Source organism: Vigna unguiculata, chromosome 2, assembly GCF_037176805.1.
Source record: "Vigna unguiculata cultivar grain cowpea cultivar isolate G323 ecotype 2 chromosome 2, ASM3717680v1, whole genome shotgun sequence".
NCBI classification, from domain to species: domain Eukaryota; kingdom Viridiplantae; phylum Streptophyta; class Magnoliopsida; order Fabales; family Fabaceae; genus Vigna; species Vigna unguiculata.
The window spans coordinates 26,510,431-26,536,180 of NC_140793.1; the positions used below are offsets into that span (position 1 = coordinate 26,510,431).

The following is a 25,750-nucleotide window of genomic DNA, read 5'->3' on the forward strand; positions in this document are numbered from 1 at the left end:
TTTGTATAAAAGCTGTTTTGGAATCTGTTTTGGGTCTGGAAAAATTAGAAAGATCACGCAGTCTTCATCTGAGATAGAGCCATCTGAGAGACACAAAGTTTCAGAAGATTCTGCAAGATAACTCAAGTACAGATCCAAGAAGAATTGATGGTTGATTCTACCATGATGGGTCTTGCTTGATTCAAGGAGCATCAAGTCAAATCTGCACAGCTTAGGTGTATTCGTTTCTTGTTTTGTTTTCTGTATTTTCTGATTACAGTTGCTTCAGTGTTTGAAGTGTGGATCTAGGTGCAATTGTGTGGATGCATTGCTCCTAGGGGGAGTTCTTGATTGTTGAATCAAGTTCTTGGGTTTTGGGGGTTAGAATTACATAGGTGTGCTTGTAATTCTTGGAACCTTTCTGTTTAGTGGAATCCTCCTAAGTGTGTTACTTAGGAGAAGACTGGATGTAGATTCTTTTTGAATCGAACCAGTATAAATTATGTGTCTTGCTTCTTTCTTCTCTCTCATAATCTTTCTTGATTGATTTAAACAGTCCATTAACCCAGAACTGCGAAATTGATTAATTGAGCTTTAAAACCTAAAGATTTATTCAAGATTCATCTTAAACCATATAAAAGCTTGTTAATCAATTCAGATCCCTTTGTGGTTAAGAGTATTAGACATATCTGTTTTTAACAAATATTATTTTAACATTCAAAGCATACATAAAAGTGAAAAGTCAAATAAACTATAATATTTAGGTCTAAGCTTCAATAATAGAATAAAAAACACTTTTAACAATAAAAAGTTTAAATTTAGAATAGAATATAAAATAGAATCAAATATACTTTGGATATCGTTTAAATGAAAAATAAAAATAATATTGTTTCTAGATTAATATATTTTTCACTGACCCAAATCCTATCTTATGTGTTGAATAAAACAGTTTACACTAAATTTTACTATTAACTTATTTCTATAATAAAAACGCCAAAACATGAACTACTTAACTTTAAAATCAATTCCAACTAAGACCAATTTACGAATTAAATTGTATTCAAAATTAACTTTATCAATACCCAACTATACACACTAAAGTGTATTTGGTTATGCATTAACTACACTCTTGTTTAACAAATGTGCACAATAAAGGTCTAAAAATACCAAAAGTTGTTTCATGATATATTAAAATTCTTGCTATTAACACTTTTTTCTCTTATATATATATATATATATATATATATATATACCAACCCACTCTCTTGTTCATATTATTATTTAAAAAATTTGAACATAAAAACAATTAATGCAAGAGATACTATGAATTGAAATATATTAAAAAAAAATTATGTATTTGGTCCCTATTATTGTAGAAATATATCGATTTGTTCTTTCTATTTTTTTATTTCAATTTGGTTCCTATTTTAGGATATTCAATGCAATCAATTTCTTTTCGTGGTGCAGTAACAACGTTAAAGGGGTGTCCCACATACTAGTTCCTGAATTTTTTTTATTTTTTTTAATATTTTAAAAAAATTACAAATTTGCCACGTGTCAAACTGATGTCCTACCACATGGCAATGACAATGTGATGTGACAGTAACAATGTCACGTGTCACTATTATGCCATGTGTCATTTCCTCATTCTCAATTTGGTCTATGTTTTTTAATTTTTGTCTCAATATAATCTAAATTTTTGTAAAAATTGAATAATTTTGTTCCTCTTCAAATTGAAAACAAATTTAATTTCTGTATAATGTATACAAATATTTATATCAAAATTGATATTTCAAGTAAATATTTTTAACAAGATTAAATTTATTTAAATTAATATTTTACATTAAATTTTATTTAAAGTTGTTAATAGAAAAAAAATTACAATTTATATTGATATTTTTTTGCATCATACTTTAATATTGTTTTTTTATTTGAATTTATATTTCAAATAATTATATATGTTTAAAATGTGTAAAGTACAATAATTTCTATACAAATGTTTGAGTGGTGTAAAAATAAAAGTTATATAAATTTTAAAAATAATTTTAACTAGTTTATGTAACAATCGAAAACAAATAAATTTAAAATTTGAAAACAATTTTAAGTAAAATTGAGTGTGAAACACATTTAAATAAACTTAGTTTTGTTAAAAATATATAATAAAAATATCAATTTGAATAAAAATATCAAATTTAATAAAAAAATTTGTATAACATTTATATAAAAAATATTTTTTTTTTCAATTTGGAGAGAGACGAAATTACAATATTTTTACAAAAATTGGGACTAATTGAGACAAAAATTAAAATACATAAATCAAATTGAAAATGAGTAAATGACACCTGACATAATAGTAACAAGTGATATTAGGGTATCACTACCACATCACTGTCATTATCATATGGCCTGATGTTAGCTTGACACGTAACAAATTTTTAGTTTTTTTTTTAAATAAAAAAAATTAGAAAAAAATAAAAAAAAATTCAAAAAATCCATAAAACTGAGCGTGACACACTTTAACACTGTTATTATATTACATATCAAATTTTCAAAAACAAAAACTAAATTGAAATAAAAATAAATAAAATGACCAAATCAATATTTTATTATAAAAGTAAAGAACAAAAACATGACTTAAAAAAGAAAAAACCAGCAGTCAATTTTAGTTAAGACCGATGAATACGACCGTAAATACTCTTAGTAATGAATTGTATGGATAATTTTAATACTTGTTAACTTGTTCCTATATTTGCAAGATATGCTTATCAAAATGTGGATAGGTCATGGATCAAAGTAACTACTTTTAAATTTTTTTAAGACTTTTACTTCTTGAACCTCTACAATTTCTGTGTGCACAAGCAAACCCTCCTAAAAATGATACTTTACCTTCTCAAAAAAGTGGCTTCCAGAATATATGTTTTAAAATAATTAAATAAATTTTCTTAATCAAAATAATATCTCTAATCATATATAAAGACAATACATCTCTTTGATGTTCACTTTTATTTTTTCAACTTTACATTGTTAATTGTTATTTTTTAAATTGAAATAGATATTTATAATAAAAAAATTATTTTGAATTTTATCATTTTAGTAATTATTTTTTAATTCAAAAAATATTCATTATAAAATAATTATTTATTCTTTTATTATTTTAATAATTATTTTGTCAAATTCAAATAATTGTTCATAATAGAAATTTTATTTACACAATATTACTTATAATATTTTATTTTACGATAACTAAAATTTATTTTATCCAAACTATATCTATAAGTTATAATTATATATTTATAAATATACACATCTTTTATTTTTTTCAATTTATACATTTACTTTCAAAATTTAAATAATTTGCAAATATTAGAAAAAAACATACATGTGTGATAGGTATGTATTTACGCTAGTTTTTATAGCAGAATTTTTAGAATAGAAATTTCAGAAAATATGATATGCATTACGAAATAGGTTTTTCGAAACACGCTCTCCAAATGAGTTTTCCTCTACATAAAATATATTACGGAAAGAGTTTTTCGGAATGTGTATTTTTTCTGCATTTTCTCTTTTCCTCCTTTACTTTTCTCCTTTTCTTCTTCCTGTGTAGCGATGGTGATGGCGGAAGCAACGGTGACAAGTACGGTGGTGCAATGAAGGTGTTTGAGTTTTTTTTTTCATTATTACACAAGCGCAGTTAATAATTATGGGGTGTAGGAAAGAATAACCTCTTGTTTAAGCCCAATCCAATAGGAGGAGCCCATAATGAAATGGGAGGTTAAGTAAGCAATGGGGTTTCTCAAGTTACAATATAGGGAAAAAAATGAGTAAGAGTGTTGAATTCTAATATCGTCATATGAAGATGGTACTTTGAAAACACAAAGCATACTCCTCAAGTATAACATAATTTATTTTCTATGCTCATGACATGAGTTTTTCTTACTGCCTATTGCTCTAAACAATACACTTAAATATGATAATAGTTAATATTAAACAGAAAATTTTCAAATATTTTGTTGAATATTATGTAATAAAATTCTATTTTTGTTATTATGTGTATGTGATAAAATATTAATAAAAACGTTTCTCTATATTTTTGAAAATGCTATCCTACTAACATTGAAGGTGGTAATAATAAATAAATAATATATAACTGAATATCAAGTTTCCAAAATCCTTGAAGTGTCCGGTGAAACAGTAGGTAACCCGAGATTGGAGGAGGCAAGCATGACAACAAAAAAACCAACATGAATCTTTGCAAACATGAAATGAAACTAACTACCTAAATTAATGCTAAGGAAGAATGCACGTTCATGACTCATGAATGTTTTGCATTTGCATGTTGCAGTCGTCACCGATTCTCCAAATTCATCTTTTTTTCTCTTCCATTTCAGAAGCGCACCACACAGAGAGCTTTCTGAACGCGTCGTGGCTATCGTGCGGCCAATTCCGTTTCCCAGTTTCTAGGATTCGCTGGCGAAGAAGACTTCATCACCCCAATTCGATTAAATGCCATTTTCTAAACAACAAGAACCCATGTTGTTGTTTTTGCTGCTCTTTCTGCTTTGAACGTCTCAAATGCAACCTCTGAAACTTTTTCGAGTTATAATCTCATTGGTCCCATCGGCATTCCCACCTTTTGTTTTTTTGAATTTTCTTGCCATTTCTGAGTATCATCAACTTCAGATTTAATAGAGAATCAGAAATGGCTAACGAATCCTCTTCAAATGGGACGCCTATGTCGGATTCTGTTACGGCTTCAGCTCCGTCACAGTCCTCGTCGCAGCAGTCATCGGACGACGCAGAGTCTCCGCCACCCTCGGAACCGCCGCCGCTACAGTCTTCACCGTCATCGCCTTTACCATCGCCGTCGATATCACCACCACCACCACCCCCAGAAATGTCTTCTCCTCCACCTACCGTATCTCCGCCGGAATATTCTCCTCCGCCGGCACCGGAGAATTCCCCTCCCCCATCAACTCCGGTTGATTCATCGCCACCACCAACTCCTTCTACTTCTCCACCACCAACCGCTTCTACTTCTCCACCACCAACCCCTTCTACTTCTCCACCCCCTTCTACTTCTCCACCCCCGTCTACTTCTCCACCACCAACCTCTTCTACTTCTCCACCACCTACCCCTTCTCCGTCGCCACCTCCGCCTGATCAATCTTCTCCCCCGCCAACACGTTCTCCGCCTCCTCCGTCACCAAGACGTTCAGCTCCACCACCATCTCCCACACCGCCGCCACGTTCCCAACCGTCACCATCACCGCCACCATCACCATCACCGCCACCTCCACAACCGTCAAAATCACCGCCACCTCCACCCCCACAAAATTCACCTTCATCACCGCAACCTTACGTTGCTCCTCCACAGTTCCTTTCGCCTCCAACTCCAACCGCAACTCCACCTTCATCGGCTTTTCGTATTACCTTGGGTAGGGCGGATCTGCAGACACCTGCAGCGTCAGCTCCCCCTTCACAACTGCGACCATCACCACCAGAATTACCACCGCGAATATTACCAACATTACCTCCGATTTTCCATTTGTCTGCTCCCCCGAAGAGCAGCCTTACGCCGCCGCCGGCGGTGACTCCAAGCCCCTCCGGCAATAATACTACAGGACAAATTGTTGGTCTTACTCTAGCCGGGGTTTTCGTCATCGCCTTTATTGTTCTGGTTATTTTCTTTTTATTAAGGAATAAGCGAGAGAACAACCATGTCGTGCCCTCCCCTGGAACATCTAATTTAAGAGGAGCAGGTACATCAGGAGGTAAAGCATATATTTTCTGCAATCATCTTCGTTGTTATTGGTGTTCTAACCAGTTCCCTTCTGCACAACCAAAATCGAAAGATGAACATCAAAACTAATAACAAGAAAAGTTCTTGTCTTTTACAATTACCACTTCAAAACTGATATGTTTTACAATTTGTAGCAGTTCTTTTGGTTTCAAATTTTTATTTTTTAACTGCATATGTATATATACTAATTTTAACTTTTTCTTGGAGAAACTCATTCCATTCTTCTTTATTTCTTCTTTCTTAGGGAGAAGAACCCAAAATACCTGTTGTTATCGTGTCTGATGATTTTGGTGTGATAAAGTGCAGATGTGCTTTACTATGTAGAGGAGCCTGGTTTTGGGAGTGGAGCACAACAAGGTGGCATGCATATAAGAACTCCTTCAGATCCTGCGTTTAGCGGTGGCCAGTTAGTTTTTACCTACGAAAAGATTGCGGAGATCACTAACGGGTTTTCCCGCGAAAACATAATAGGGGAGGGGGGATTTGGGTATGTTTACAAGGCTTCCATGCCTGATGGTAGAGTGGGGGCACTTAAGACGTTGAAGGCTGGTAGTGGCCAAGGAGAAAGGGAGTTCAGGGCTGAGGTTGACACTATCAGCAGAATCCATCATCGACATTTGGTTTCACTTATTGGTTATTGCATAGCAGAACAGCAAAGAGCGCTTATCTATGAGTTCGTTCCTAATGGGAATCTCAATCAGCACTTGCAGGGTAACGTGAGTTTCTGTTTTGTTTTTTTTGTTTGTTTTAAGAAATGAATTTCTTGTTTTTCTTTGTTTATGAAGTGATTCTCATGTCATCATTGGTCGTTTGTCACAGGAACTGAATTTCCAGTTTTGGATTGGTCCAAGAGGATGAAGATAGCAATTGGTGCTGCAAGGGGCCTGACATATCTTCATGATGGATGTAAGTTTATCTTGCATTTCTGCTATGAGATTATCTTTTCTAACATGCAATACATTAAAACAATTGATGGAAGCCATTTTCTCTAGAACATGGTGCCATTTTACTTGAACAATTGATAGGGAAATGACTTTTGCATACTGTGTACAGAAAAACCTAGAACAGTTTTAAGTGGGTCCAATGCAACTTAGATTCTAATGTGCATGGCGTTCAAAAAGTTGTGCAAAGGGCATAACTAAATTGGATATGCATGTTATCCTTGTCAATTCAGTCAAGATTTTCTTTTGGCCCAAGAAGCTCCTTTTCTACCCTTTTCTCAACGAAACTCTGGGGCTGACAATTTATTAATTTTTACATTGTTACTCTCATTGTGTATTCTGTTTGACGAAATTTACTTAAACGGTAGAAAAGAATTGGAGAAAAGTTTTCTATGGCAGAGAACTGGCTGAAAGCTCAGGAGATCTTAAAATATGATTTGATTTTAAATCTGTACCCTACATTATGAAGTTCATACGAAACTTAAAGAATTTCCTGTATTTTTTGAGTCTTGTGGGTTCATTAATCAAAAGATAAGAGGGATATTGACCGTGCTAGATTTTTGTGTACGTTTCTTCAAGCACAATTAACACTAAGTGACAACTAATCTGTATAGTTTTGAAGAAAACTAAAGTATTTTATTTTTCCTAGGCAACCCAAAGATTATTCACAGAGATATTAAATCGGCAAACATTCTTTTGGATAATGCTTACGAGGCACAGGTTGCAGACTTTGGACTTGCAAAGCTAACAGATGATACTAATACTCATGTATCAACTAGGGTGATGGGGACCTTTGGGTAGGTTTTCTCTGTCTAAAACATAAAGAAGTACATTCTAATATATGGACATTCATGAAGGTTGTCACTTGCTGTCAAAGTTGAAGCAACCTCTTTGGTTGTATTCAGAAAATACACAGAAATATCGTTGTTTATCACTGTTATTTTGAAAGCCAAGTAGACATATCTATTTGAACTGGCCTTTTTAGGAGGTTTGAGTATACAGTGGAAGGATAATGATATTTTGATTCACTTTTTTTTACTCAGTTTTAACCCACAATTTCCATCATCTTTAGATCATCACATCACACCACTAAAAAAATCAAAATAGATAATTGAAAAGTGATTGGAGTAGTGGGTTAAAAGTGAGTCAAAAAATATGGATCAAAATATCTTTATCCATAGTGGAAACAATATCAGAGAAAACCTTCAATAGTGCCAAATGCTGAACTGACACTCTAACTCATGCTAGCTTCAATTTGCAGGTACATGGCTCCAGAGTATGCAACAAGTGGAAAATTAACGGATAGATCAGATGTTTTCTCTTTTGGAGTTGTCCTCCTTGAGCTTATAAGTGGAAGGAAACCTGTTGATCCAACGCAGCCCTTGGGAGAGGAGAGTTTGGTTGAGTGGGTACGTCTTAACAGTATTCTTAGTTTATGAAATGAAATACACTCAAGTTTGAATTTGGTTAAATCAATCTTTTTTCACATGATCAATCGCATTAAAAAACGTTCACCTCAAATGATGTTTTCCTCTCTCCACAGGCTCGTCCACTTCTCCTTCGTACACTTGAGACAGGAGAATTTGGTGAACTAGTAGACCCTAAGCTTCAACAACAATACATTGAAAAAGAAATGTTGAAAATGACTGAGGCAGCAGCAGCATGTGTTCGCCATTCTGCTCAAAAGCGACCTCGTATGGTTCAGGTGATAACAATACTAGACAATTTGAACTTGTTTTGTGTTCATCAAAAACCTCCATCTACTTATTTCTCAAAATAATTTTGGCACAGTTATTTGCCTTTGTATCATTTCTATCTTAACTTGTTCAAATCATTGTCCATTGGTTTTTATCAGGTGCTAAGATCCTTAGACAACGGTGATCAACTATATGATCTTTCAAATGGGGTGAAATATGGTCAGAGCACTGTTTATCATTCTGGTCAGTATAATGAAGACATTGCAAGATTCAGAAAGATGGTTAATGGAAGCTTTGATGATTCCGATTTTGATAATCTCAGCTCGGAATTCCGTTCAACTGCTTCAAAAGAAATGGTTGAACACAACTCTGCAAGGATGTCACCTAGTGCGTCAAATAGTGATTCAGAATTTAAAGATCTCCACCACCAAAGGAGCCATACCCAGAACATGTCTTAAGGGACCACATACTATGAGCATAGGCATAGTGGAGTTCAGAGGCTGCTGGTTTTAATCAAACTAATTTTGCCAAACTTCTTCTCTTGAAACCAAAAATAATTTCACTAAATCCCTCTTCGTTATGCCGGCATCATCTTCCAGAGGAACCAGGCAAATTTTTCGCTTACAAAGATGGGAATCATGACCTTCCAAACTTCCCAATCCTTACCACCTTGAAAGTTGGGAAGAATATAGAGATTGTATTCGTTTGCCTTGTGCCAACCAAAAACATTCTTTCTTTTGTACATCGTCAGTTTTGTTGTTTTCTTTCTCCCATTCTTTTTTTTCCTATAGCGGGGGAGATTGAAAGCTTGTAAAGTATAAGTTTGTGGAGTTTACTTTTTAATATCTATTAGGAAGAATGAGTTTCTCACTGCATTTATGTTTTACGGCAGTGACCAGTGAACTGTTGTGAGTTGTGAATATGGAGCAATTCTGAGAGATAGTTCAAGTCAAGGTGTACCTACCATTCATGCTTGTAGTCCATTTTTTTTTCTCTCGAAGTTGTGAATTTGTAGAAAGCAAATGATGTTTCAATGTTACAGAACGATGACTTTAGCTGTTTCATATGCATACAAGTCCTGTAATTCTTTCTTGTAACGAAAATCTTCATGTGGGGGTAGAAACATTGTAAAGTGTGATTACTACTTGTTTCCTGCGCCATCCATGAGCTGAACTTCAAGGAATTAGATACTAAGCTAAGTAAAGAAGCAAATGAATTTTGTCTGTAATGACTTTGTTTCAAATGTTTGAAATGGTCGGGAAATGATTTACATTATGGTCGGTTTAACAAGAGGAAAGTTTTCTTTCCTTTGTGAAAATATGAATTCAAGAAAACCATTCCCTTTTAGAAAAAAAGTCTAGTTTATCCTAAAACCTCAACAGAAGAAAACCATTCTTTTTAGAAGAAAATTAGTGTAAAATGTAACATGTTAAAACTTTTCTTTCGACAGTAAAGAAATCAGAAAAACGAGAGATTACTTCATTTAAGGTTCAGACCAATGATAGAGAAATCAAACCTTATTCCATATACATGTATATATAATAGGGAATAAAACGGAGGAGAAATGTAAAACTTATTTGTCTGTTTCAAAAAAAAAAATCTAAATTTTGGTGATCATAACAAATTTAGTGTTTCAAATTGTAAAAATCTGTTTGTCTGACTAAGCTTTGATAATTTTATTAGGTTTGGCAGATTCAAGAGAGTCAGATGTTGTAGAGCCTTGAAAATTTCTCCACCTGAAAGGCCTATTACATCAACAAAGTTCTTGAAAGGTTTAGGATGAAAGATTGTTCAATTGTGGTGTCCATTGATAAGTCTAATTTATATCAATGTGCTAACAATGAATTTGAATGAAAACAAATAAAGAACATTTCATATGTTTTCCTTGTAGGAAACTTTATGAATAATCAGTTTTATAGAAGACCAGACATTACTTTTGTGGTTGAAATGTTTAGGAGATAACAAATCAATCTATGAATGGAACACTAGAAAACTACAAAGAAAGTGTTAAGATACCTTCAAGGAACCAAAGATGAAAAGCTTCTGTATCATAATAGTTTGAAGGTTATTAGTTACTTCAACTCAGATTTCTCTAGTTGTGTATTGACTCTCGTAAGTAGGCATGTGGATGAAAACATTAAAAACCATCATTATTTTTTATCCAATCAATCCATCATTAAATTGAGTCATTTCTATTTTTACACTCTTTTTACTTACACAAATCCATATTGCAGAGAGAACACAAGATTTTGTTTTCAATATCAAAACAAGGGCATAAAAAGAGTTGAGAAGATAATTATACATTTCATATTGCAGTTGCAGATCTAATAAGAGACTGAAGAACATAGAAGATAAATAGAAACACAATGGTATAGAGAAGAAACAGTTCCCAGCAAGAAGATGGGTTTGTCTACATAATACTTGAGATAATTCCCTTCATGGACCTGGTCTTATTTTTCCTTGGTGACCAAGCTTCATTTCAAAGCTTTTCATGTCACCATGAGGATGTGGCTTCATTCCTCTGCCTGCTCCATGTCCATTAGGCTTGGAAGCTGCAATTCTCTTGTCAAACCCGAATTCAATGTCCACTTCTTTTTGACGGAAGTTGGTGTGGTTCTGCTGCTGCTGATGCTGCTTTTGAGGTTTAGCATGTTTCTGGCTGTGGCTGTGGCTGTGGCTGTGGCTGCGGCGGTTGCAAAGCCTTCCAAGGCAGCAAGCAACTGCAGAAATGACTACTATTATAGCCAAAACAACAAACACTGACCCAAAAGATCCGTTTGAATGGTGGGGTGGTGACTGGTATGTGACACTGGTAGGGTAGACCTGAACAGGTTGCTGTTGCTGCTGCATCAGTGGCTGTGTCTGTGGCTGAACTTGCAAGGACATCTTCAATGAGAGAATTGAGAAGGAAGAGAATAGTTGTGTTGATGATTGAGGGGTGTGAGAATTTTGGGGGGTAGCTAGATTTGGTATTAAAGCTGCAGCTCTTGTTCTTTGAGTGAAGACCAAGGTAGAGTAGTGTTAACTAACCAAGCACACAAGAGGATTAGGTGTGAGAAGTGGTTATGTAAATAGCCTCTGCATTAAGTAGGAATTTTTAATTTGAAAAAGGTGGAGAGGGGAACTTTCTTTAATAAAGAGGGCATCTAAAGATATTCTTTGTGCTCTTTAAACTTATTGGCTCCTATGATTGCTTTGTAAGGAGAGAAAGCAAGATCTTGCAGCATAAGGACACACTACACTCTCAAGGCCCCATGAAACTGCAGCTTTTGTTTACTGGGGCGCTCCCACTCTTAATCATTGAATCACACACTCTATGACTCTATGTAGCCAATACATGCCAAATACTCATCAATCATGATATTTTGTTGTTAAGTGTGCATTACTTTGATGATGAAAGACATTATCTAAAGCGAATTTGTTTTTTTTATGATGTTTTTCTGCTGTGTCTTCGAAATATACTAGTTTTAGGGCACAGAAAACAGTTGTAGTAGACAGTACTATACGGTCAGTTTTACGTACGAAATACATACCTTGGGTGTAAACAAAGTAAATGTGTTTAGGAGCAGGATGATGTTGTTCCAAACATGATGCATAAAGGAACATCTGGTCAAGAATTTCTCCGAAAACTGTGAAAGGGGGACACAGGGAGAGACCAGATTTGTTTTACTAATATTGGGATCTGTGAAAAAGTATCAAGCACTAACCATTCCAATAACAATCTTATAAGCTTAATGGGGTCATCCATGCCCTTTATTCCCCTTTGATATGGAATCTGCTTCTTAGTGTTGTGAGTTGGTAAGAGATATTAATTTTAGATACACTAACTTTGTTATCATTCTATCATACACTTCAGTTAGTTAAATCAGTGCCCAGATGATTCTTTTCTTAAGTCAAATTTTACACTTGAGTGTTAAGGAAAAAAAGTAAAATCATTATCTTCCACTTAGAACTTGATAGGATTGAAAGTACTTTTTGTTTTTTTACACACGAGAGAAGTTTTTTTGTTGAATAGGAGAGTAATGTAAAAACAATTGAATGGGAATTTCATTCCTTTCTTAGCCATAGCAATATGAAGCAGCAATGAATGAATGGGTGATGAAACCCTGACAGTGACATCTTTTCAATGGAGAAAGTCACCATTCAGTAAAGGGAAAACAGTATATATGAAGCAAGAAGCACTTTGAAAAATGATTAGATAAATGCATTAAGGAAGCAAGAGAGGGTTGAAGAAAGGCGAATAATTCCACTTCCACGAAGCAGAATATAATTGTTCGTGCAAAGTTTCGGTTCTGTTTCTTCCAGCGATGCCTCTGGTTGGCACCATGTGAGTTCTTGCAAGGGGAGTACTAAAAGAATACAACTTTAAGAGCTATGTGTGAAGAAAACTCTTGATTCTGTTAAAACTCTCATTTCAATTTGTTATGCATTAAGTTTGTTTTATTTCCATTGCATGAAAAAAAAGGAAAATGCTAATTAGCCTGTGATGAGTATTTGTTGAAGTTGTAAATTTCCTAATCTGGACAAATGATAAAGCCAACATAAAATTACATGTTCAGAGATTCAGTCAAAACTAACAGCATCACCATCAACACCATTTGTCAGCAATGGCATATTTGTCTGCAAAAGGAATTCATACTTGCTTGTCTTTGAGAGTGCAAGAAGTCAGAAATTTCAGTGTAACGTCCAAACATAAAGCACTTTTTTGGGGACCCAAATGCTTCTATTTTTTCTCATCTCTAACGGTCAGAGAATTCGTGATAAACATTTTTTTTTTTTTTAATTTTAAAATTTAAAAAAAGGAAAAATTAATCTCGGTCTTCTTTTTTATGAATGAACTTTTCCATTTATGGGCTACTTCATAATGGATCACTGAGGCCCATCCGTATGTTAATGAGAAAGTTATTGCTTCCCGCACCTCCACAATTACTAACTGTACCCCCCAATGTCACCAATGTTGCCAAGAAAGAAGAAAAGAGGGAGAACAAGGCAGAGGAAGAAGATAAAAAATGTAGAAAAAACTCATTTTGAAATTTTCTTTTTCAAAGTTCTGAAAAGCTCTTTCAAGATTATATTTCATGTACGGCCATTTCGAATAACTTATTTCAGAAAGCATTATGAGTTTAAGATTTTTTTTTTCAAAAATTCTATTCTACAAAATTTATTCTGAAATACATTTTATACATTCCTGCAATTCTGTTTTGGAAATTATATCCTGAAAATTTTGTTTCAAAAATTCTGTTTGAAATTTTTTAAAAAAAATATTATTCCAGAAGTCTCATAAAACTTGTTCCAAAAAGCTTTTGAAATATGTAGTTCTGAAGTCATATTTCCAAAGAGCAAAATGTCATTTCAAAAGTTTTAGGGGTGCATGAAGAAATTGTGGGGTTCAGAAAGTAAAAGCCTAATGGCTAACATGGGTCCACCGCCTTCAGAATAACATATGATTTTTATTTTCGAAACCGTTATTTAGTTTCGCGCGCGAATTCCAGAGAGATTTTCATTTTGAATGGAGTTTTCTACGGTTCAGGAATTGTGCTTACATGTGAGTTTCTTCTTCTGCGAAATGTTCTCATCTTTTGTATTCATTTATTTTTTTTCTATGATTTTCTCTTTGTTTCGGTTTATGTAAAGTGTGTTCACATGCCATTCGAGTTTCGTGATTTGTTCGGTTATGTATGTAACGCGAATCTGCGATTATAGTTAATATCTTCAGCGTATCAGAGGTGCCGATTATCGGAGCAGATTTGCAGACTCGCAGTCATTCTCACTCGCTCTTCATCTTCGCATCCTTCTCTTCGAATTTCAAGTAGGAAAAGTGTTTGCTGGTATTTCGACACAATTTCTCTATTGGGCAATTTATTATTAGATAGATTTTATTCAGTTTCCAGGAAGTTTTCTAGTTAATGGAAAAACAAAATTAACCAAAACGATGTCGATTAGCTCACTCCAGGGATTATAATTATCAGAAGAATTGTGCTAAAAATTAATAAATCTATTGGCTAAAGAGTGGTGAACTTTTTTTTTTTTGTAACAATATTTGAATTTCTTGTGAGAAGTCTCTGATACTGGCATTGGGAACTGCTTAGAGGAATTTCAAGACTTGAGGTTTTCTTCCACGGATTTTGCTGACAATTGGGGTAACAACAATTCAGGATTACCGTCTTAGTTAAACATATTTATTTATTTATTTATTTATTTTTCCTTTTGTGAAACAGATGGAATGCTTTCTCTCAAAACCACCAGTAAGTATAATGCTCTCCTCTAATGTTGGTTGTGCTTTGATCTTATAGAAAATATAAATATTCTGCGTGCACAAAATACAGAAAATATAACAATTATTGTATCTGTGTCAATTGTATTGTTCTTGCCTTGACGTGGGAGGTAATATGCCATGCCAACTATTTTGTCCAAGGGAAATGGTTTTAAGTTGTCCTCATATTATTTGAATAGGTATAGGTACTTTTTAATTTTGATATGAAATCATTTTATATTACTATTAAGTGTGGAAATTTGTCAAATGTTTTATGTTTCTCAGGTGCTTGTGTATTTATACTACGTCACTGCTCAAAAGTGAAGTCAACTATTGGATATATTCCCATGTTTAGTTTAGTCATTATATTATCACGATTCTTATTGTAATCTATGGAAATTGTAGGCATCAGGGATACCGAGATACATAGTTATCAGATAAACCTGAAAGAAAGGGGTTCCTCTAGAATAACCAGACTACCTTCAAACACCAAAAATGGTGCAAAATTCAGGTAAAAGAGCTATCTGAGCTACATTTTGAGATGAATTTGTTGGTTTAGTTCCTTTTAGATGATTTTTTCATCGTATTACTTTGCAGTGGTAGTGAAGCTTATCTGTCTTGTTTTGTTAGCCGTGATCTCATACTGTCTGATATCCATACCTTTATACAGAAGGTATGCTAATTTGTCCCTTTTTTTTGTTGTTGTGAAAAATAAATTACTCGGGATACTTGAAATGTTTGCTAAGCTGATTTTTTTATAAGATCGAAAGTATTAGGCCATATTTTTTGGTGTGCTTGGAAGTACGCTGATAAAGTTAAATGCTATTGAATAAAGTAATTCAAATGTACTGCTTTCAACTAATATGGATCCGATGGAGAAACAACAAAACAACAATAAAAAATAATAAATAATTTTCTCAAATTTGCAAGAATATCTGAGGAGTAATAACAATAGAAAATGAAAGTAATAATCACAAAATAAGACAACAATACTTTTTTTACCCGAAAGATTTAGAACTAAAAACTATGAGCTTAAGCAAGTCAATCAAACTCCAAGATCAAATATTGAAGAGAGTCAGATTAAAAGTGCAAACAAGTGTCTACAATAAATCCATACATCAAATTAATAATGTTCTTAAATATGAGAATAAGTAAAAAGAAAACTTAAATATAACAATCTTACAAAATTGATTTCTCTGACTACAAACCTTCGATAGACGATCCAAAAGGTCAAAATAAAGAATTATATATAGCAAATTTGTTGTCAAAATTTCAGAAACGGTGAACAAATAGAATCGTAATCTTATTGAGGTCGTCCAATGAATATACCAACCAATTTTCTCCATTCTTTTTCTATTTCAAAAACTGGGAAAAATAATATTCTCTTATGACCTAGAATATCCCTCTCTACTTTGGTTAAGTCAGTAGAATATCTCTCTCTACTTAGGTTAAGTCAGATAAAATGAGTTTGACTGCTTTAGACATTTTAAACACACTTGAGAGTCTAACCCAAGGGTTTGCGGTATGTCAAAAGTTTCAATTATTAGAAAGCACCGGTAACTCTAGACAATTCCTAAGGCTATGTTTGTGTCATTTTGCACTTCTCAACTGGGACAGTGTCAAAGCATTTTTGTTTATCAGAAGTTGTTATATTGAGAAATCAAAATAGTGCTAGCGCTTCCAGTTCTACAACCCTACACCAAAAACAGGAAAAATCTTCACCTTATTTGAAATAAATAAAAACAAAAATAAAATAAAAAATTAGCAAGCAGAAATGTTGTATTTTTACCAAGCCTGAATGTGCCAAGTTTGCTGCTGCTTTGTCTTCAATGTATATCAAAATCAATCCTATATTATTTAAATGATTTTGTTGAAGTTGTAATATTTGTTTATCAACAAAATACTCCGGTATTTATACTCATGTTTCACACATTTCATATTCTTCCTATTTCTTTGTTCATTTTGCAGATGCAAATTTTAAAGATTCCTGTAAGTTAAACTGACACAAGTGATGAATTCTCAGTTACATTAATTTCTTTCATATGACTTGAAGCGTGTCAATACTGTTGCTGGAGACCATTCTCCTTCTATCTCATATGCTATCAGCAGTCAATAATGCCACCAAATCAGATAGCCAAATGGCACTTTCTTGTCATTGACATTGTTTAAAGCGACGTTACAAATTTAATTCAGCACCCTTGACTTGACACAGTTTTAATGGTTCTCTTTTGTATTTTTGTCCAGAATATTGCAATTCAATTGGTAGCAGAAGATTGCGATGTTCCTGAATCACGATATGAAAAGATTTTTCTTGCGAATGAGTGCAAGCAGTTACCAGCGTCGGCATCAAATCTAGAACTTCTTAAGTCAGGCATAGAAGACTATGTAGTTAAGCATGGAAATAATTTAAGTAACATGTGTAACTCTTGCTTCCCAAGTTGGTACATTCGTAATCTCAAATCAGCTTCCCATTTATCATTTAGAATCCTAATGTTTTCTGTTCTAAACATGGTAGACTGATTACTTTCCTTCAGTTAAGTCTTTAAGGAGGATATATTTTCTACCTTAACATTCTCTTTCATCATGCTTAGGTGCCATCCTTACAGTTCATAAGATGTGTTGATTATCTCTTGCATATTAAAATTCCCTCTTTACCACTTTTTTGTACATAGGCAGTGAAATGCATAGTAGTTTTGAGTTCTTTGTATGTTGTCATATTCAATTAGGTAGCAGCAGCTTAAATCTATGATAGTTTCCAGACATTTTTTGGTTCCTAACATTGATGTCTGTCAGCAATTGGGCATATGAACTGTAACAGCTTATTATTAATTGGAGCCATTTAAAAAACAAAAATCTATTACATTTTATTACTGATTGCGGTAGAAAAACATATCACATCTAGAAGCCCGTGCAAGAACTTGGTTTGCATGGTTTTTTGAAGCCTTAGATCCTTAAACCATAGCAATTATAGATTTGAAGTTATCTACTTTTCTTTAACCTTTATTTAGGGAGCAACTCAAAGTTGGAATTGGGGTAGCTTGCTGCACTGATAATCGTTTAAACACGGAACTGGTGATGGAGGCAGTCATATTAATAAGTAATATATCAGTGCAGAACATTACGTGCTTCCGGGAATATGATAATAGAACAGAGGTCCGTCATTAAGTCTCTTGAATTTTATGCTTTAGCTATCTCTTTATATTTTATATTTTATCTATTCACTACTTAATCTGGATGATAAAAATGTTTAATGTCAGGTTTTGTATTTCAAGGACTTCTCACCTTGTACAATCTCCCGATCATCTATGAAGGCATTGCAAAGCATTGACTGGAAAACATATGGCTTAAATTTAAGGGGTACAGTAGAGCAAGATGGCGTTACATTACTAGAATGGGAAAACTTGCCTACAGATACACACATTGATATTGTGCTCCACGTATATCATAAACAATATCCAGCATTGGACAGATCCTTTTTATCTTTATCAGAGACAGTTAAAAGTGTTTTACATAGCTTTTTTTTATATATTTATTTTATACTTCTTTCAGACGTTTCTTTGGATTTTGTTTATATTATTTATTTGTGGGTTAAGTGACGATCCAGTAGTTCTTATTCAGAAAATTTTCAAGATCTGGAGTATCATGAGCAGTTTGCCTTTACTAGATAGCCAACATCGTACAAACAAGTTACAAGTCTACAATTGAGTGTTAAAATTACATTTAATATACTTCTAGAGCATACACATTTCCCTTATATCTTTATGAACATTTTCTTTGTGTGTAATAAATAATGTAAATCTTCTAAATTTCTTAACTTTTATGTAATTTATATGCTTCCTTGACACATTGGTAAGACCATGATACCAGCTCCAAGGAAATTGTCTCCACTTCACAGAAACCTTGTTAAGAGAGCAGTTAAACTTTCACTAGATGACTTGAAGGCGAATCATTCCCAGGCTTTTCTAAGTTCCCGTGCCCTTCAGGTGAATTCTTCTCTATCATTCTGCTCTTTATAACACATTTGTGATCTGTGTGGCTCGGTACTTTTACTGTTGAAAGTTTTCCCTCCAACTGAGATTTTGCATTAATATCCTAATTCTTAATTCAACACCTTGATTTCCCATTCAATAAGCTGAATGTTTAGTGTAAATTTCTAGATTATCTCTTCTGGCCTTATATTCAAAATTGTTTGGCCAACTTTGTGGCGTAACATTTTATAATTCGGTTCTTTCACTTTCAGATTCGAGGTTATGCCCCTGATCTCGCAAAAACAATTGCTGGGCTGATATTGTCTTCCAGTGACTTGGATTTCCAGGGAGAATGCTTTTCTCTTCTTGGATTACAGTCCCAAGAAGTTGGAACTGACACTGTGGAAAGCAGTATTGAAGAAAGGATTGTTTCAGTTATAGAGATGAACGACAAGAAACCCTACAATTCTCAACAAGTCGCACCTTACCTTTTCGAAGAATTAGAAAACCCTGTCCAGGAATCTGAATTTCAAGAAAACGATTTCAGCCCCTTGGACTTTTAACTGTTGCAAGGTATTCCTGCATCCCTAGTCCATCTTTCAAAATGGTAGTAGCTGATATAATGGCATATTCATAATATACGTATATAATTTGTAACAATGTGATGTCTGATTTCAATGAAGCTTCAAACTAGATTTTTTTGTGTATAAATTTGATCACGTAAACCATCTTTCAACCTTTATACATCTTTATAAATTTTACAAATTTAAGGAAAGCATTGTGGTGCCTATAACAAAGCGCAACGATCATAAAACAAGTGGGAAAAAAAGAAAATAAAACATTGATGGATCAATATGCCAAATTTTCAGCAGCCAATAGTTTGTTTTTTATTAGGATTATGATTATTTTCGAGCAACATAGGGAGCAGGAATGAAGAAAATTCTGGGCTCAGGAATAGAAACATTGACTGATGACTTCGAGAATGCCTCCTCTTCAACAAGGAATCTCGATCCAGCAAATCTAGGAACTAGTCGTTCTAAATGTCCGACCATATCTTTTACCATCTTGTGTGTCTTTTTACATGTTCGCTCATTGGAAGTATAACTCCACGCACACCAGAGTCATGATGCGGTGTCCCTAATTTAAAAACCATTTGACTTGGGCACAACAGAAATACAACAATTTAGATTGTAAATAATGTACTTGGATTTGTGCAGTTATGCGTGGTTAATTTCACTTTATAATGATGGCTTGGGAAGTTTCACAAAGAAAATGTAAACAGATATTTTTCTTTTATAAAATATATAGAATACTAATACATAAATGCATGTGGAGTTATCTTAGTCCCAACAACCTTGTAAAAGCACAATCTATGCTCTGCTTTTAAAAGAAAAGTAGTAATCCTTTTTTCACCTTGTAAAATTTCTATAGCCAATCTATAATGGAAGCCCAAAAGGCAAAAAAGTATACAATATTTAAATTACGAAAGTATATATTTTAACATATCTTGTAAACAATAAACAAATGTTGAAAGTATATATTTTAACAAATGTTGTAACCGGTAAGAGAAGGGGGTAGCGAATTGGACTATTAATTAAAAAACATGGGAAGTAAGAAAAACCAATAGAATTATGCCTCCCACCAACATTGCTAAATTAACGAATGCAAATCAATGACTCACTAGAAAGAAAATTATTAGACAACCCCCAAATTTTTACTCGTTTTAGAAACTCCTTTGATCATGAATGGTTGATAGTTTAGACAGAGGAATCTCATAAAAGACCGGTACCTTAGCCGAGAAAATATGATCAACAGGATAAAATGAAAACTTAAATATCTTCTGCATTGAGATTCAGCTATATCTTTCGGGTATAGCAAGTTCTAAGCTCATTGCCCATGCTATCCACGAATCGAACATTATGTATGCCTAAGCCTAATCCCCAAAGAATACTTCAACGAACAAAAATTTAAGTATGGACTTACAAAAAAATAAACAAAAATCCCCATTTCATACTCAATATATGAAAGATACATAACCAAAATAAAACTATAAATCAGAACCTGGTGGCGCATTGAATTAGTATCTCCATTACAGTTATGGACATTTCATCCAAACCCAACAGAAAGCTCAGAGTATTACACATCCCAAGAAACAAATTCCTACTACATTTAGCACGAGATGTCCTAAACCACATTACATGAACACATATTTGAGTTGTCTCGGAAGAGGACCAAGAAACAAAAGCTAGATAATGTTCACCCCTGCATCCAGAATACCAATCCGCAAGACTCCCAAAGGCATTAAGCCTGTGAAGGAAAAAAAAAAGGGAAAAATCAGCTAAGTCATTAAAGACGTACAAATTTTCATTAATTTTTAAACGAACTAGGAACTTGGAAGGGTAACAAAGAAGTACTTTTAGTAGTGCCATTTTTAGAAGGAAAAAAATACGAGAATATACCATAGAGCCAAACTTTTGCTACCACTTCCAATGAACTAAACATTATTTTCTTCACTACGCATTGTTTAAATTTTTTTTTTTTACTGTAAACGAGGAAAAAAGATCATTAGCTACCTTATTGGCGATGTTGTTGGAAAGCCAGTCCAGACCTTCATAAAGGCCCTCTCCAGAGGTTGCGCAGGTGCTCTGAATGTACCTGGAAAACCATACGTGAGTTAGATCACAGTATGATACCTATCAATACAAAACAAGGGCTTTGTTCCTAAAATCATATTTACCAGTGGCGCTGTCTGAGAGAGTGGAGACCCAACTTGTCGGTAATCTCAGCAGCATTCATTGCATTAGGAAGATCTTGTTTGTTGGCAAACACAAGCAATACTGCTTCTCTCAGTTCATCCTGAAAAGATTATTAAAACGTACATTTTAAACATTATAATTTCATCATGAGAATACATAAAACAGAAAGTAAAAGAAAAAGGAAACTAATAATTCTAGCCATGGAAGTCTGTCCAATTAGAAGCACTGAATTTCCCAGGAGACTGGCTAAAGAACTAGTCATTCAATTTCCAAAATATGTCATAATAACATCAATATACAATTGTTGTCAGAAATTACGGTCCAGCCAAAAAAATTTTAACAGCAGTGATAAATGCTATTTCACAAGATAAGAGTTTTATAGATACAGCAAAAATATTTGCATTTCCTGCTTGAAACAAACATTAATGTCTGTCCTTCCTCAAAACCCCAAATGAAGTCTCAGAACATTTTGAGACTACATTAAAAGAATATTAATTATAATATGATTCTAAAACCTTTATACCTTGACTAATTTTAGAGGCCCTTTCTTTTGATCCCTATGTGATCCCAAACCTTGTGTAGACGAATGAATTCCCACAATGGCAGGTTATCATCTAACGTTAAAACACTTGAAAATGAAGACATGGCATGAAAGGCCAAACTAAATTAACTGAAGTACCTCATTCAACATCCTATGCAACTCATCTCTGGCCTCAACAACTCTGTCCCTATCATTGCTGTCTACAACAAAAATAAGACCCTGAGTGTTCTGGAAATAGTGCCTCCACAAGGGACGAATCTGCAAAGCAAAAAACATAAGTATTTAGTCTCTGTCTACCAACATTCTTTGTGAAGTACAGTGATGCATAAAAATCAAAATTTTCACCTTGTCCTGGCCACCAACATCCCAAACAGTGAAGCTAATGTTCTTGTATTCTACAGTCTCAACATTGAACCCTGAAACAAAAAACCGTCAACACATATATACAACATAATCATAACATTCTAGCTGTCTGGACACACTAAAGAGTAGAACGACATCCACATCACAACATGGTTTGCCGTTGAAGATTATTTACAGCGGTTAGAAGTTAGGACAAGTTAAATCCAGGATCTCACGTTAAACACCACACAATCACCAAACAATTTAAGATCTGAGTATTCAATTTTGAAGGTTTCCTCACAGATTAGAACCACGTTTATCACACTCCACCATCATCCACATGAATCACCTCGAAGTTACTCATATTGTAAAAATAAAAGAGTATCTAACCAACAGTATAGAATATAGCAACAGAAACAGAACCAAGCGAGGAAAAAAGAGAAACAGAGTCCAGAAACTCACCAATGGTAGGAATTGTTGTAACGATCTCTCCGAGCTTGAGCTTGTAGAGGATAGTGGTCTTACCAGCAGCATCAAGACCAACCATCAGAATTCGCATTTCCTTCTTGGCGAAAAGCCGACTGAAAAGCTTCGTGAATGTCAGTCCCATTTCTCCTTCAGCTTGTGGATCCCTAATTTCACCGTTGAAACAAGTTTTCAATTTATAAAACAAAAACAAATCTCCAAACCGAAAAGGAGAACCACATCAAACAGTACAGTTCCTTCCGCAAATCAACAGACAGTCACATCAACAACACCAGATTCAACCAGATCTCAAACTAAACCACAAAAGACAGCAGCATGCAAATCGAAACAGATCGCACAGAATAATAATAACTTCAACAACAAAAGGATCCGGAGCGACTGATCCAGAAAATCTAGGATCAAAGCATAGAGAGAATAACCGCAAAACGAAGAGGCGAAAGCATAACGGATAACAGTGATTGAATCGGAAGTTAAAGTGCCAAGTGAAAATCGGATTCCAGTGATATGAAGAATGAAGAGATAAAAAAAACGGAAATAAGAGTACGAGATGTTTGAGATTGTTACCGTCGGAGATGAAACGTTCGTGTATGCAGAAATCGCTGAGAGAGAGAAAGAGAGAGAGAGAAACGAAGAATGCTTTGCAGCAACGCGAGATGGAGAGAGTAGCGTCAACGAGAATAGATCTTATAAGAGAGTATTTCCATCTTTTTACTTAAAATAAATATAATAACAAAAGCGATTCTCTGGATTCTTAATTCTTTCGAACCTTTGTATTATGCTGTTTTGCTTTTGAAAATAATAATAATTGATTTTGTATAAAAATATGTTAGTGTGCAATCTCAATATAAGTTTTAGAACCACAAAAAGAGATGCCCAGTACCATAATACAGTTAAATAATTAATAATTAGAACCTTTAAATATGTGATTAATTAGCTGATATCAAGTTCATGTGTGTGGTTATTTTAATGATGCGTCTAACAATAATATATATATATATATATATATATATATATATATATATATAATGCAATAGTTATTTTATTTCAAAATATTAAGTTAATAGAAATTTAAACAGTCTTTAAAAATAAGACTTAGTTATAATTATAATGTTTATATTTTACAAAAGAAAAAATCTATATTTTATTTTTAAATAAGGATCAAAATAACAAAAAAATAAATTAAGAATTAAAATTTAAGATAATTAAAAAGGAAGAACTTATCTTGCCAAAAAAGAATAGAGAACAAAATTATAGGAAACAAAAGTACAATTATACCTCAGTATTATTTTAGACAAGATACAAGAAGGGAAAAACTTATACAAACTTATACTAAAATGATTTCAATTAATATTGCTTAATATTTAAGTTATTGAGAGTATCACTGATTTCTTCTTGAATAGAGGAGGATTAAGAAGATTCAACACTAATGAATGAGTAGTAAGTATATTTATATAAAAAATATCATAGTACCGGTCCAAATGAATCATTCTATCATATTATTTTTTATATTAGTCATTTTTAATTATTACATACATTTCTATTTTTGTATGTGTGCAATTTTTTCTAATTTTATCTTTTAAATAATTATTATTTTATTAAAATATTCATTTTATCATTTTTATTCTTTGCCATTTATTCAAAGTTAATGATTTTTAAATTAAAATAATTATTTTTATCATTTTAGTTTTTTAAATAACTGTTTATTTAAATTAAATTAATTATCTATAATTAAAAAACAAATACAGATACCCTGGAATCACGTGTTTCCCTACTAATATATAAAATCTTTGTTTACTTTACCTTTACCAACTTATTTTTCAACCTTAAATTTTTGTACAAAAAACGTCAAACTTTTAGTATTTGCACTAAAGTTATCATTTTATACAAAAACAAAAATAGATTATAATGATATGGAATAAAATTAAACACCCAAATACGATGAATTGTATTGGCACTGACAAAAGTTAGTACCAGCCAAGTGAAGTGTAGACAACTTTTAATTGGTTGCATTTGGGTAAATGTCTTGTCCATTTTTCCATTACAAGTAGTATTATTTGTTTTGGTTTATCTTCACTTCACACTTTACAAACATTCTTTTTGGGATATCACTCTTATTTTTGTGATAATGCTATATGGACCATGTGATATTGCTACACCCAAGACCCATACATAAATGTCACAAAAAAATTGACTCTAAGCATACTACACAATTATAACCACCTAACCACTTGGCACTATAGTTCCAAACATTTACATAAGAAGTGAGAACATAAAGCAACATCAAATACTCCTTTTCAAGTTCTATCAAATGTTTTATATCTTTTGGTCTTCCTAAACTACACTACATCGTCTTATTATTCACTTTATCTCCTCACCCATATTTTTCCATTCTAGGAACCTTCCACTTTCAAATTAAAAATTTTAAGGAATACCATAATGCTTACAAATAAAAATTATGAACAAGTACATATAAAAAATTAAAATATTATTTTTAACTTATATTATTTATTTTATCGAGCTATAACTTATCCTTATAAATTGTTAAGAAACAGATACTTAAACATGTTTTTTGTGTCTTCACGTGGCTTACACTAGAAAAATGGGAGAAGGCATGTGAAGATGGATAATTTTACCTATTAAAAACATCAACAGTGAATTTAAATTTCTTATAAAATTACTTTTCCTTTTATCATGCCAAAAATGATAAAGTGAATCGACCTTGCAGGCCAATGGACCGGTCCACCGAGCCTACTAAGTAATTTTTCTTTTTCACACTTTTATTTTTTTACAAAAGTATTAAAAAAACGAATAAGTTACAATTAATCAAATTTAACACTATTTTAAGTGAAGAATATAGCTGGATAACACCGATTTCATTCCATTCAGTGAAGTTAAAAACAAACCTCATTATTTTGGCAGAGATAGCGACAATCACTAGACAAACAAAGTAAAGCTTTAAATAATGTCATGAATTGTTAATGTTTTGA

General features: G+C 33.1%; 4 protein-coding genes across 6 annotated transcripts; 2 read left to right on the forward strand and 2 right to left on the reverse strand.

Annotated features, from left to right (window-relative positions):
* The first annotated feature begins 4,116 nt into the window (after positions 1-4,116).
* On the forward strand, positions 4,117-9,534 carry LOC114173221 (proline-rich receptor-like protein kinase PERK12). 2 transcript variants are annotated; one of them, XM_028057486.2, is made up of 7 exons: positions 4,119-5,750; positions 6,086-6,490; positions 6,599-6,685; positions 7,370-7,517; positions 7,982-8,129; positions 8,264-8,425; positions 8,576-9,534. In XM_028057486.2, the coding sequence occupies exons 1-7, from the start codon at positions 4,679-4,681 to the stop codon at positions 8,873-8,875; spliced, it is 2,322 nt and encodes a 773-aa protein (XP_027913287.2). In that variant the 5' UTR covers positions 4,119-4,678; the 3' UTR covers positions 8,876-9,534. The 2 variants fall into 2 exon arrangements, with proteins under 2 accessions (XP_085525692.1, XP_027913287.2); XM_085669566.1 differs by lacking the exon at positions 7,370-7,517 and having other exon boundaries at positions 4,117-5,750; positions 7,969-8,129.
* Positions 9,535-10,701: 1,167 nt separating this feature from the next.
* On the reverse strand, positions 10,702-11,589 carry LOC114173030 (uncharacterized). The gene has a single exon (XM_028057224.2). It carries the CDS (start codon positions 11,301-11,303, stop codon positions 10,854-10,856), a length of 450 nt encoding a protein of 149 aa, XP_027913025.2. The 5' UTR covers positions 11,304-11,589; the 3' UTR covers positions 10,702-10,853.
* A 2,260-nt stretch (positions 11,590-13,849) lies between these two features.
* LOC114174576 (type 2 DNA topoisomerase 6 subunit B-like) lies at positions 13,850-19,861 on the forward strand. 2 transcript variants are annotated; one of them, XM_085669936.1, is made up of 13 exons: positions 13,850-13,962; positions 14,121-14,226; positions 14,477-14,557; positions 14,636-14,662; positions 15,076-15,181; positions 15,268-15,343; positions 16,639-16,659; positions 16,915-17,111; positions 17,679-17,823; positions 17,928-18,120; positions 18,523-18,653; positions 18,911-19,211; positions 19,533-19,861. In XM_085669936.1, the coding sequence occupies exons 1-12, from the start codon at positions 13,927-13,929 to the stop codon at positions 19,199-19,201; spliced, it is 1,410 nt and encodes a 469-aa protein (XP_085526062.1). In that variant the 5' UTR covers positions 13,850-13,926; the 3' UTR covers positions 19,202-19,211; positions 19,533-19,861. The 2 variants fall into 2 exon arrangements, with proteins under 2 accessions (XP_085526062.1, XP_085526061.1); XM_085669935.1 differs by lacking the exon at positions 19,533-19,861 and having other exon boundaries at positions 18,911-19,440.
* A 767-nt stretch (positions 19,862-20,628) lies between these two features.
* LOC114174022 (ADP-ribosylation factor 2) lies at positions 20,629-23,562 on the reverse strand. Its single transcript, XM_028058754.2, has 7 exons — positions 23,328-23,562; positions 22,740-22,909; positions 22,281-22,351; positions 22,074-22,193; positions 21,376-21,494; positions 21,212-21,293; positions 20,629-20,945 (listed from the first exon to the last, which is right to left on the reverse strand). Exons 2-7 carry the CDS (start codon positions 22,885-22,887, stop codon positions 20,940-20,942), a joined length of 546 nt encoding a protein of 181 aa, XP_027914555.1. The 5' UTR covers positions 22,888-22,909; positions 23,328-23,562; the 3' UTR covers positions 20,629-20,939.
* Between the last annotated feature and the right edge of the window lie 2,188 nt (positions 23,563-25,750).

Coding starts and splice junctions, on each gene's coding strand:
- LOC114173221 (XM_028057486.2), top strand. CDS start 4,679: ATGGCTAACGAATCCTCTTCAAATGGGACGCCTATGTCGGATTCTGTT. Junction 5,751..6,085: donor AGGAGCAGGTACATCAGGAG/GTAAAGCATATA, acceptor GATAAAGTGCAG/ATGTGCTTTACTATGTAGAG. Junction 8,130..8,263: donor AGGAGAGTTTGGTTGAGTGG/GTACGTCTTAAC, acceptor CTCTCTCCACAG/GCTCGTCCACTTCTCCTTCG.
- LOC114173030 (XM_028057224.2), bottom strand. CDS start 11,303: ATGTCCTTGCAAGTTCAGCCACAGACACAGCCACTGATGCAGCAGCAA.
- LOC114174576 (XM_085669936.1), top strand. CDS start 13,927: ATGGAGTTTTCTACGGTTCAGGAATTGTGCTTACAT. Junction 14,227..14,476: donor TCCTTCTCTTCGAATTTCAA/GTAGGAAAAGTG, acceptor TCTTGTGAGAAG/TCTCTGATACTGGCATTGGG. Junction 17,112..17,678: donor AACTCTTGCTTCCCAAGTTG/GTACATTCGTAA, acceptor ACCTTTATTTAG/GGAGCAACTCAAAGTTGGAA.
- LOC114174022 (XM_028058754.2), bottom strand. CDS start 22,887: ATGGGACTGACATTCACGAAGCTTTTCAGTCGGCTTTTCGCCAAGAAG. Junction 22,194..22,280: donor ATGTTGGTGGCCAGGACAAG/GTGAAAATTTTG, acceptor TTTGCTTTGCAG/ATTCGTCCCTTGTGGAGGCA. Junction 21,294..21,375: donor TCTCTCAGACAGCGCCACTG/GTAAATATGATT, acceptor ATGGTTTTCCAG/GTACATTCAGAGCACCTGCG.